The following is an 11,566-nucleotide window of genomic DNA, read 5'->3' on the forward strand; positions in this document are numbered from 1 at the left end:
TTTTGTACAAACTAATTGCTAAGAGAGCATTGCGAGCCCTCCTGCTACTCGACTGAAAGTGAATCTTCAAACCATCAGAGGTAGCACGCGAAGTAGGACGTTTCAGCAGTGGAGGGAGGAAAAAGGAATCCGCAGAGGAAACAACAGAGGTTGTGCTAGTAAAGAGATAAAAAAAATAGAAAAAATAAAAAAGGAAAATAACGTAACATACAGGGAAGTATAGTACAATACGGAGAAGGAAAATCCATTTGTATGCCCCTTTTTTTACAAGTGGACGATGTCCTTTCTATTGCCCCCCCTCAATTTTAAGAAGAAAGGGCGAGTGTGTAGGCTTATGCAGGAGCCCCCATTTCTCCCCCATAAGTAAGATAAAGAGAAAAACGTAGAGAAGGGTTAAACGAGACAAAAGCAACTACGGGTCGAACGAGACAAACGCAACGAAGGGTCGAACGAGAAAAACCCAGAAAAGGGTCAAACGAGTTAAACCCAGCGAAGGCTTGAACAAGGGAAGTAGAAAACTTTTTTAAACACTCTCACCCAAAATGAATAACACAAACAAGAGCGAAATGGTAAAGGACAACAAGCAAGGAAGCAGATCCAACACGACGAAAACCCTGTGGGTAGGGGACCTAGACAAGATAAAAGACGAAGTTGTAGATCAGAACTATATCCTACACTGTATGTTTTACGAATTTGCCGAAGATATAATAAAAGTAAAATTATGCAAGGAGAAGAATTCGCAAAAATATTCTTATGCATTCATAGAATTCACCAATTTTGACATCGCCAAGTACTGCTTTGATAATTTAAACGGTAAGTGGATACCTGGAAGGATACACAAGTTTAAGTTGAACTGGGCCAAATACAATGTGAGTGAGAATGTTAAGACGAATGAGAAGAGCCTAGACGTTGAGCTGGATGATAAGGGGACATATTCTATATACGTTGGGGGGCTACCCAAAGGAACAACAAAGGAAGAAATCGAAACGCTCTTTTCCCGCTTCTATTCTAGTATCTGCTTCGTTAAGGTGATTAAAAATACGCAGAAAAATCAAAATCAAAATAAGATATACTGCTTTATTCATTTTTTTAATCACGATGAATGTATTAGAGCTTTAACCGAAATGAATGGCCATGATTTTAAGGGCTGTAAAATTAAGGTGAGGAAATCCAATGGGGTAAAAATTGGCAAGGGGGGCGAAGAGGGAAACACTTACTACCACAAAAATAACAATTATCAAGTGCACATGAACAACGTGAAAGGAATGAACATGGGGAGCTACAATGTGGGTTCGTATGGCGGCAACTACGCACAGGGAGGCTACACGCAAGGCAACTACCCACAGGGCAGTTACAGCCAAGGAGGCTACACACAGGGGAATTACAACGAAGCCAACTACAACGCCCACAGCGGTAACGGAAGCGGTGGAAACAACAACAGCAACAACCGCAACAGCAAAAATCACCCGAGCTGTGGCAGCAACACTAGTAAGGTAGCGAACAACCAGGCGAATGAAGAAGAAAATAAGAACGTCGCAGCAGCGGGAGTAGGTGCCCCTGTGGGAGGGGCCACTGGGGGAGATGCCAATAAAAACTACTACATGTATTACCAAAACCTAAATAGCGAACTGAACAATCCCTATAAGGTAAACTACTACAACCACCTAAGCTCCAATGTTACATCCTACCCTACGTACGACACCTCAGCAAACCATGTGACGAATAACCTCTCGTATAATTCGAACAGTTACGGCAGTGAGATGAACTACTACACTGGTCAAATGACTCAAATGACGCAATTGACACAAATGGCACAAATGAGTAGCTACGGAAACGATGTCAATCACACGAGTAACTTCCCCGGGAGCAATGGCCAAGTGAGCAACTACACCTCGGAATTTAATTGCATCACTAATTATAATCTCACCTCTGGAAAGGAGGATGAGGAGAATCTTATAAATTACAGAATGGGGAACGCAAATTATGCTTCTTCTCTTAACAGCGAGCATTCTCATGATGGCTTGAAAAACATGACACATGGAAAAAAGGAAGGAAATGGAAACCTAAAAGATGAAGATATGTCGGCCGAAGATAATTTAGTAAATCATATGAAGAAAAAAAACCAAAGGATGGAAGGGAACCTAAACAGCATGAACAAGGCCTATGGGCTAAACTTTTACAACCGCCCCTGCCCAAACAATGAATATAGTAACAATGGCTTCAACCCAATGAGTTTTAACAAGAGTAACACAAATGACGAAACTAACTGTAATGGCACCATGGGAACTTGTCACCACAACGATATCAGCGGTGCGAATAATTATTACTATGATGAGGACGCGCACAACATCAAAGGAAGAAGCAACCACGCCAGAAGAGGAAACAAGGAGAAAAACAATAACCGAAGTCATAGCAACACCAACAACAGCACGAACAATGGAAGTGTAGACAACAATGAGACGATTGACAATGAACAGAGCGTTCACAACAATGACATTGTCGATAACGACCAGAGCGATGGCAAAGATTACAGTAACGATGAGGATAATAAGTGAGCCAGGGTTACACCTGAGCAATGTCAGCCTTTTTATGCTTATTAAGATCCTCAACGGAATAGACAAGGGGAGGGTGTTTCTCTATAGTCAAAACTGCGGGGGAAGTGCCATACTTGACGAGGGATTAGTGATTGTAAGAAGCGATCGGTCGAGGGGCAATTCCTAGGAGTGAATCCTTAATCTCGTGTCCAGTGACGGATGCTCACCGTGTAAACTTCCTTACTGAATTCGATTCAGTTTGTCACGCTTTTAAGTGGAAAAAGTTTGCACGACATCGTTTGACACGCCTTGTCACCATCAGCTACGGGAGTGATTGCATGGCGAGCAGCATGCGTGGGCACGCGTGGATACTCGTACAGGACACTCTCACGTGTGACACTTATCCGTAATGATTAGCCTTCTATTCCACGGATGAAGGTTTGCTTACACGGCCGACTGATAAATGAGGGCTCACCAGTAGGTCCAGCCCGTATCTCTATAACGAAGTACTCAAAATGGAGGTCGCACATAATCCGACGTCTGCACATGTAAATAGAGGCATACGTTTGCGTATGTGCGTGCAGAAATTTTTCTTCCACCGTTAAGAGATCGTAGAAGCCGCCACGAGTCCCTCACAGACGCCACGTCATTGTACAACGCTTCCAGATAATGTATGTCCCCCAGCATTTAGATGAAGAAGGTTCAGTTCGTACTTGCACAATTATGAGACCCCCCTCCCGCAAAGCAATATGTAGAGTAGTGTACCAATAAATAACCTATGCGTAGGAATCGACCTACGAAAGGAAACTTAAGTTAGACTAATGTTTACGGGGGCGTAACTTGCGTGAAAGCACATATATATATTTGTATATACTCTTTACGCATGCTAATGTGCCCACTTTTTTTTTTTTTTTTTAATAACCGACACGATTCTACCAGCCAAAGCATATCCCAGCACCTTTTTGTAGTTAGTAAATACGTTTCCGTGCTACAAGCACGAACCACTTTCCACGTACTTGCATCTGTACGGTATGTCCACTTCGCATGTATGATTACACCGAATGCAAGACAGTACAACACGCCACGCCACAACACTGTTGATTCCTCCATGCCCCCAGTTATCTTATTTGTTTTCATAGTTTTGTTTAATTTTTAATAATTTTTCCTTCCCTAATTTTTCCCTCTTTAGTTTTTGCTCTTTCATTTTTACCCTCTTTATTTTTTCCTTCCTTAATCTTCCTTTCGTTGCCTTTCCTAGCCTTTCCTTTCCATATTTTTTCTCTCCTCATTTCGCCCTCCTTCCCCTTTACTAGACGCATTAAGTGTACCCCTTGTGCTTTTTTTACAACCAGAAAATTTGCATTGTCATTTTGATATGTAGAAAATGCCATTAAGTGGTTAGGTATAAAAGCGCATACGAAATTGCAAAGCGTTTTATGTGACGCAGTGATGTCTTTTTCCTTCACCCAGACGGCCCCACTTTTCATAGCTCGTCACGTCAGTCCTTTTGCTAATTCCGTTTTCCTTGTGGGTTTTTTTTTCACGCGCACAACGCTTCGTATATGTGTCGCTCCAAACACAGAGCACTCCACCCCACATAGACCGAACCCATTACCTACAATGCTTACCAACATCCCGAACAGTGCGTTTAGTTTATTTTCTTTAACTCTGCCCTGTTTTGCAAGTTATTCCAATCAGGGAAAAAACAAGTGCACGTTGAAAACGTCGTTGTTTACAAAAAAATATAAAGACATGAACATCGAGCAATGGGGGCTGTTCCCAATATGTGTCACGTGGAAGGAAGAAACTAATGGGGAAATATACTCGGCGCGGGAAAATACACCTGACGAGGGGGAATCCTTCCGATGTGCAAAAAACGCCTTCAGGGCGAAGTGCGTCCTCCCTTTCGCTAAAAAATTAAAATTAACGCAGTAATAATGACAGAAAAAAAACCCATGAAGGAGAAAAAGCATAACATGCAGAGGGTTGAATATCGTTCCAGCTTGTTCTTCACATTATGCCTATTTTTATAGTAAATCAAATTGGGTAAAAGGCTAAAAGGGGTGGGGAAAGGAGAGGAGGAAAAAAAATAAGGTGACATGGTAAAATATGAATGGCAAGGGAACGTACGGATGCGGTGTTAACAGAGGGCATAGGAAAATATACATGTGGGACGTGAGAACAACAATCGAAAGCACTTTTTTTCCTCTTTATTCTACCCAAACGCTTTGGGTATCCTTACCAGGATATCAGCGTAGAGGTTATTCCTCCTCCTATGCCAATAACGTTGGATAACTTTTTAACATTAAACGCTATAAGGGCGCAGAGAATGGTGACACAAATGGAGATGAGTTTTCGCTGGGTTTTGTCCTCCGTTTGCGATTCCGTTGTGCTCGAATTTTCTGTCAAATTATCAAGGGCATTGTCCTCAAACGGATTGGCTTCATCCTCGCGTAAAAAGGTCGATAAATTAGCCAGGTATCTATTTCTTCGAGAGACAAACACATAAAATTTAAGAAACATATTACGAGCGGATAAGTACAAGGATAGTATGCTTGAATAGGACCCCATGAAATTTAACGGAACGGAAAAAAAAAACGTTATTGATAGGAGAAATTTACACAAAAATATTGATATATTTGAGTCTTCATAATTCAATATGATGTTATCCTTGGTCGTGGTTAGGAAGGACAAATATCCTAGAAGGCCAAAGAGAGTGTAAAAAATAATTTGCAACAAAACACTCCTGTATGCTGATTTTGTTAATCTCCTGTGCGTCGGCTGATTGAACTGTCCAGTTATAAAACATGCATTTGGTTGTTGCGAAAAGGAAAACAACAAAATATTGAAGCATTTGAAAAAATGCCTGTCCATGTTGAATAGCACTATATCCTTGTTAATCAATATGGTGTAGTAGTCTGGTGCCTGCCATCCTATCGTTAATACCGTTATCGTTAACGAGCATAGGGAAAATATCAAAAAGGAGTTTAGAGATCCCACTTGGTCGCGAAATGTTATAGGTACTATCAGTACACACACAAGTATAATCAGAAAGGTGTGGTTATAAAGAAAGGACGGGAAATCTAAAACGTACAATATACTACTTAAAAAATTACTTATTAGTATCAATATCAAAATATAACTGGAGAGAAAACCAAACGTCAGCCCAATGTCGATTATAGTTTTGTGGTACTTATGTCCTATTTTTTTTAGCAAATTTCCATATACAAATGTGTTATGCTCCAGGGATGATAAACATAAGATGTTTGTTGTGACGTAGGATTCCACAGCGTTTATAAGTATCAACAGCAGACTTAATATTATCCCGAGCTTTGAAAAAACATACGGTATGGACAGAAAGCCGACTCCTATGGCTGTACATATGAACAGAACTGTACTTGAGCGTACACCCCCAGGGGTGAAACGACTAAATGTTCTTCTCTTCCAATTCTTTTTCCTTTTTTTTTCTTCTTCATCTTCTGGATTGTTTGCATTCTCTCCTACATCAACAATGGTACTATTTTGATTATCATAAGTTTCAAACTTTTCATTTTCATTTCTTTCTTGGTAATTTTTTTGCATATCCTTCACATCATTATTGTTATCCTTGCCATAATAAGCATCACCCTCTGCCCCCTGATCCATATCATCATCCCCCAAGTTGACATATGGGCTTGTTTTCAAGTTGTTTCCATGCATATCGGAGTTGTTTTTCCCCATGTTACTTTCATAATTCTTTTGTTTGTTTTTTTTCGTGTTTGATGAAAATAGGTTACTCGTATTGTTTTTGTTTGTAGTGTGGGTGCCGTTTTCTTTTGCTTCATCACCCTCGCGCGCATTTCCGCTATTCAGTTCTCCGCTTAGGGCACCTGTGGCATCTGATTTTGTATGATCATCTTTGTTGACCACCTTTTTGGGGTTCCCCTTCTTGGAGCGTTTCTCACCTTTTTTAAAATTGTTTCTATTCTCTCCTATTCCATCTTCATTCATTTTATAAAAATAGAAAAAGTGCACGGGGCGACGCGATGGTGTGGGGGGTGAAGCGGTTGCACCGTTAATATGAGCGTAAGCACAAGAATAAGCCTCCGCGCGAGCTGCGGGCTAAGCAGTGGACTAAGCATGCGGTCACGCCGATGGGCGCACACGGGAATTGCCCGCCAGTTTATGCGATGTGGCGCGCTCGTGAACCGGGGGGGGAAGAAGGAAGAATAATCACTGCTGACAGATGGCCACACAAACTTATCTAAACTATGGCCCTACTGTAGGTCAAATAAAACAAGCTTTACACTAACGAGGATCTTTAATGATAAGTAAAAAATATATGTAAAAATAAAAATACAAAGTACAGAACCGTAAAATTAATAATATATAAATTAGAAACTGTTCATATGAAAAGCAAAAGGGGAAATTATATTTAATGCGAACAGAAATGGAGGTGTAGGAAGGGCAGTCAACTAAAGCAGTTCGAAGTGGCTTTCTGCTTAGCAGTAATAACGTGTAGGCACGTACATTTAAACATTAATATAAAAATATAGTAATACCGTTCAGGTTTGAAATGAACAGATGGGTGGTAGATACAGGAGGGGGGGATATTTCATACGGCAAAAATTACGAGCGAGGTTTAGGCCATGTCAAAGGGAGGCTTCTACAAATGAGCAGAGAAAACTTGGATGAAAATAAATCACATGCATGCTAACGAGAGCTTGGGACATAACGTAGGAGTGGCGATATAGTACATAGGTAAACATAAGTACTACATATGTATATATGTATGTATATATATATCTAGTACATATGTAAGCATTTCACCGTAATCTTTTCGCAAAACATCAACGGGGGAAAAAAATCGAAGTTTGTTCACCATACAGTAAAAGCAAAACACAGAAGAAACATCATATTTGTAGCAATCGTAATTTGGGCAAACGATGTAATTATATTATTTCCTTAACTTTCGAGTGAAACGAAGGGACACTGTGGTTGGTCTGTGCGTAACTATGGTAGTAACCTTTTTTTATAGGCAACATAACATCAGTTACTTTTATTTTTGTCAAAAATTAAAAAAAAACACCAGGGAGAAAAAAAAAATATGCAGAGCACGCCAAGGGTGAAATCTCGTTCCAGTAACCTTCTATGCTACTAAAACTAAAGCGCTATCTCACCCCGTGCGTGACTTCAAGTTGACGATTTAGAAATTGGCGAAACGGGTGTTCTCTTTTGCATATATATAGATATATTGTACAGAAAAATATATTTTTCATTCCATGATTTAAAACGCCCGTTATGATGCTACCTGTTTATGTACTTTGCAATAAAGATAACACTTTTTTTTCCACCTTTTGGTTTCCGCGGTTGCTTGTGGCGCTCATTTTCATTTTGCTGCTTTTTTTGATCCTATGTTTTACATAATTTTCAAGAAAATGTGACCTTTACATATTTAAAACCACTTTGACATTGCCCCCTTGCGCCAAGAAACGGAGAATAAAAAAAAAACCAAAAGAGCGAGTAGCACATCCACTTTTTCAACAAAATTAACACTTTGTTGATTTCGCATTTGCGGGAAATGGGGAAAAGGAATACTTTAGGTAAACAGAAGCCGTTTTGTTAACTCGTGCATATAGGTATGCGTATGTGCATGGACATGTATATGCTTTCTCTTTTTTTTTGTCGTATGTTGCTTTTTTTCCTTTTCTTTCTTTTCCCCTTTTTTTTCTTCCTTTTTTAAAAATTTGTTTTTAATTCGCCAAAATGAAGAGCATTTTGGGTCACTTCCGCATTTTGAGCATACCTGTGGAGAATAACCCCCTTACAACCATAAATGTAAAAGCGTAAATGATTAAAAAAAAAGTTACATGGATGTGTATTCTTGCCCATCACACGTGGGAATAACACCACGTAGAATGCCAATTGAGGGCTGTTTGCAAAATTGCCGCGTAGATATGTCAGGAAAGGAAAAACGGTTGCATTTACATGTATGCCGCGCGCAGTATATTTATATACATACATATAATACATATATAAGGGCGCTGTCAATTGCTTATGCACCCCACGATTCCCCCCTTCGCAGCTGTTTGTAGCCAATTGCAAAGACATTTCAGACTATGACAACGCGCAGAGCGACGCGCTTTGCGCAGCGGCACTGGATAACATTGTGAGCGAGGAAGATTTAAAGAGCTTCTTTTCCAATTTTGGAAAAATAAACTCTTTTACCGTTATAGAGAAAAAGCATTTATCGAAAAATTTTAAAAAATTTGCCTATTGTGCGTATATAACATACCGAGAAAAAAATGTGGTTGAAATTATTTTGAAGTACTCCATTCAGGTGGATGATTATTTTAAAAGCAGTGTGCAATCACCATACTTTATAAATTTGGAAAAAAAAAAATTCGCGTATTACATAAAAAAGTATTATGAAAATTATTATGACTTATATAATGAGAGGAAGATAATTATTAACGAAATTTCAAAGATAAATAGAGAAAATAATAAGGGGAAGAAAAAATTAGGCCCTGTAGACGAGGATGGATTTACGGTCGTTCAAAGGGTTGCGGACAAACATGAATTCATCAACTCAGTTTTCGTTCCAGCAAATGATAAATTCAGTTATTTAAAGAGGGAAAGGAAAACGAAAATTCATGAGAACTTTTACCTTTTTCAAAAGAAGGACAGCATAAGAAACGCCGGAGAGCTTTTCATGAAAAAGAAAACTAAGCGAAAAAAAATTTAAGTTCGAAAAGGTGGCACACAGGAGGATGGGAACGACGAATTTGCGTGAAGCCATGTGGATAGGAGAAAGCTCCATCAACATATGAAGATGGAATGATGCCTTCGAAGCAACAGAAAAAAAGTTTGTGCAAAATGCACGAACATATGATTGCAACAAATGTTGTAAAAACTGTTTCTAATGGAAAACTCCATTCAGTTAACTAAAAATGGAGAGAAAAAAGGACAACATTTTTAAAATACATGTTAAGTTGTGAAAAGTGCCCGAATTTTTATAACATCGTTTACACACAAAAATGCATTTGCCTTTTTTCGATGATAAGATTATGCGATAAAGTGGCTATTGGTTGTTTTATTTTATTCTATTCTATTATATTTTATTTTTTTTTTTTTTTTTTGTTTATAAAACTTTCAAAATTTTGTTTATGATTATTCAGTCATTTTTGAAGATGTCTTTCTTTGAAGACATCATCGCCTTGGGAATTTCCCCAATTTGGAAAGGCAATAAAAGATGGTTAACGCTACCATTTGGGGGGAGGGGTGAACAATATGCTCATAAGCAGCTATGTTTCAACGCCTACTTCACGAAGTGGCAATTTTGTGAAAATTTTAAAATGAAATATGCAAACAGTTTGGTATACCAGTAAGGCGTATCGGCCCCCGGAATGCCGCTAAAGCTGTACTATTCTGATTGTCTAAGACATGAACAAATAGCCGCAAAGTGTAACACGCGTTAGCCAGCGAACTTAATGTGCATATGAGGCCTAAACTGTTTAGACAAGTTCTTCGAAAAGTTTTTGCGCAGTGGGGATTATCGCCACTGATCACTTCTGGATGCACGTTGGTGTACATAATACGCAAATAAATACACATATACGTACGTGTTGCTTACATCAACGTACGCGCACATGCATGCGAGCGTCCGGCCGTGATTCTGTTTATGTTTACCGCTAAGGTTGCTTTCTTTCGAAGGCCAAGAAGTAATGCTGCCAAATGGGACAAACAAAAGGAAGTCTTTGAAAATTTATAAACCCAAATTGAGAATTAGGATCTGCCGCATTCGTTTAGCAAAATAAATGCAGCACTTAACCAGCCGTTTGTTTTAACAATTGTTTGAAAATGATAAATGATACATTTGGGAGAACTCCTTAAAAGGGGAGAAAGGAAAAACGTTCAAATGGGATATACGTTATAACGATATGCAAGTATGCAATATGTTAGCAGCATTTTTCCCCCCCTGCAATATGTTGTAAAAATAAAAAAAAAAGAAAGAATATATTAGAAAAAGTGGTTATGTATTAAATGTCCCCCTAAAGGAGAATTAAGCTTTTTAAATTTTGGCTCAAGAACATTTCCTCCCCTTGTTTTTGTTTTATTTTGCTTTGTTTTCTTCTGTTTTGTTCTGGTTTATTTTATTTTGCTTTTTTTTTGTTCTGCTTTATTTTACTTTGTTTTTTTTTATCTTCGGAAAAAGGAAAAAGCGATTGCCATTTTTTACGATTGATTATTAAAAATCTGGATTTCGCGGAAAAGGCACAAAACGAATTCTTTTTATGGTTGCCGCTCACGTATGCCTATAAATGCAAATAACGGTCTATGTACATATAATTCGCAAAATACAATTACCATACGTATTCCGTTTTTTAATTTCGTCTGAAAATGTTTATTCCTCTCAAACGAATGCTAAAAATACTTAGCTACTTTTTTTATGCTCTGTTTTCAAAGTAAACGCGATTGCATACGTTATCGGGCGAAGGTATAGTGGCACTCTATCCAATGAAAGCTTTCTTGTATCCTTTCATGGGATACATGGATGAGATGATGGGTGCTACCTCTCGATCTCACGTCTGTAAGAATATATAAATTATATAAACGTATAAATATGCTTTTGGTACATAAACTTATATGGGCGTACCTATCTATACGAATTAATCGCGTGCGCACGGCATGGACTTGGGCGTATTATTCCTCGCATAAGGGTGGGAATACGAACACTACTATACGGCTATATATCTAAGTATATAAATGGATGGATAGATGCTGCATACGTTATCTATGTATATGCATATATAAATATGTGCATAGTATATTTGCCGTATGTACATATACTCACGCGCGTAATATTCGCGCGGCAATTTTTCGTCGGCCAAATTTTTTCTTTGATCAGAAATATTTTTTTCAAATTATTGTAATGAACCAATTTAACGAGATCAGGGTTGTTATAAAATCGCCCAAGGAGTGCCCTTTTAAAGGGTTTTTTTTTTTACTTAAGAAGTATAATTATAAAGCTCAAGGCCTTTTGCATATTTTTT

General features: G+C 38.5%; 3 protein-coding genes across 3 annotated transcripts; 2 read left to right on the forward strand and 1 right to left on the reverse strand.

Moving 5' to 3' along the window:
- Window positions 1-542: 542 nt before the first annotated feature.
- Window positions 543-2,555, forward strand: C922_01006 (hypothetical protein; the record flags this gene model as incomplete). The annotated part of the gene is made up of 1 exon (XM_008816615.1): window positions 543-2,555. One exon carries the CDS (start codon window positions 543-545, stop codon window positions 2,553-2,555), a length of 2,013 nt encoding a protein of 670 aa, XP_008814837.1.
- A 1,888-nt stretch (window positions 2,556-4,443) lies between these two features.
- On the reverse strand, window positions 4,444-6,524 carry C922_01007 (hypothetical protein; the record flags this gene model as incomplete). Its single annotated transcript, XM_008816616.1, has 2 exons — window positions 4,444-4,588; window positions 4,777-6,524. The coding sequence occupies 2 exons, from the start codon at window positions 6,522-6,524 to the stop codon at window positions 4,444-4,446; spliced, it is 1,893 nt and encodes a 630-aa protein (XP_008814838.1).
- A 1,755-nt stretch (window positions 6,525-8,279) lies between these two features.
- C922_01008 (hypothetical protein) lies at window positions 8,280-9,258 on the forward strand (the record flags this gene model as incomplete). The annotated part of the gene is made up of 2 exons (XM_008816617.1): window positions 8,280-8,351; window positions 8,599-9,258. 2 exons carry the CDS (start codon window positions 8,280-8,282, stop codon window positions 9,256-9,258), a joined length of 732 nt encoding a protein of 243 aa, XP_008814839.1.
- Between the last annotated feature and the right edge of the window lie 2,308 nt (window positions 9,259-11,566).

The sequence above is a fragment of the Plasmodium inui genome (genome assembly GCF_000524495.1).
Source record: "Plasmodium inui San Antonio 1 unplaced genomic scaffold supercont1.3, whole genome shotgun sequence".
NCBI classification, from domain to species: domain Eukaryota; phylum Apicomplexa; class Aconoidasida; order Haemosporida; family Plasmodiidae; genus Plasmodium; species Plasmodium inui.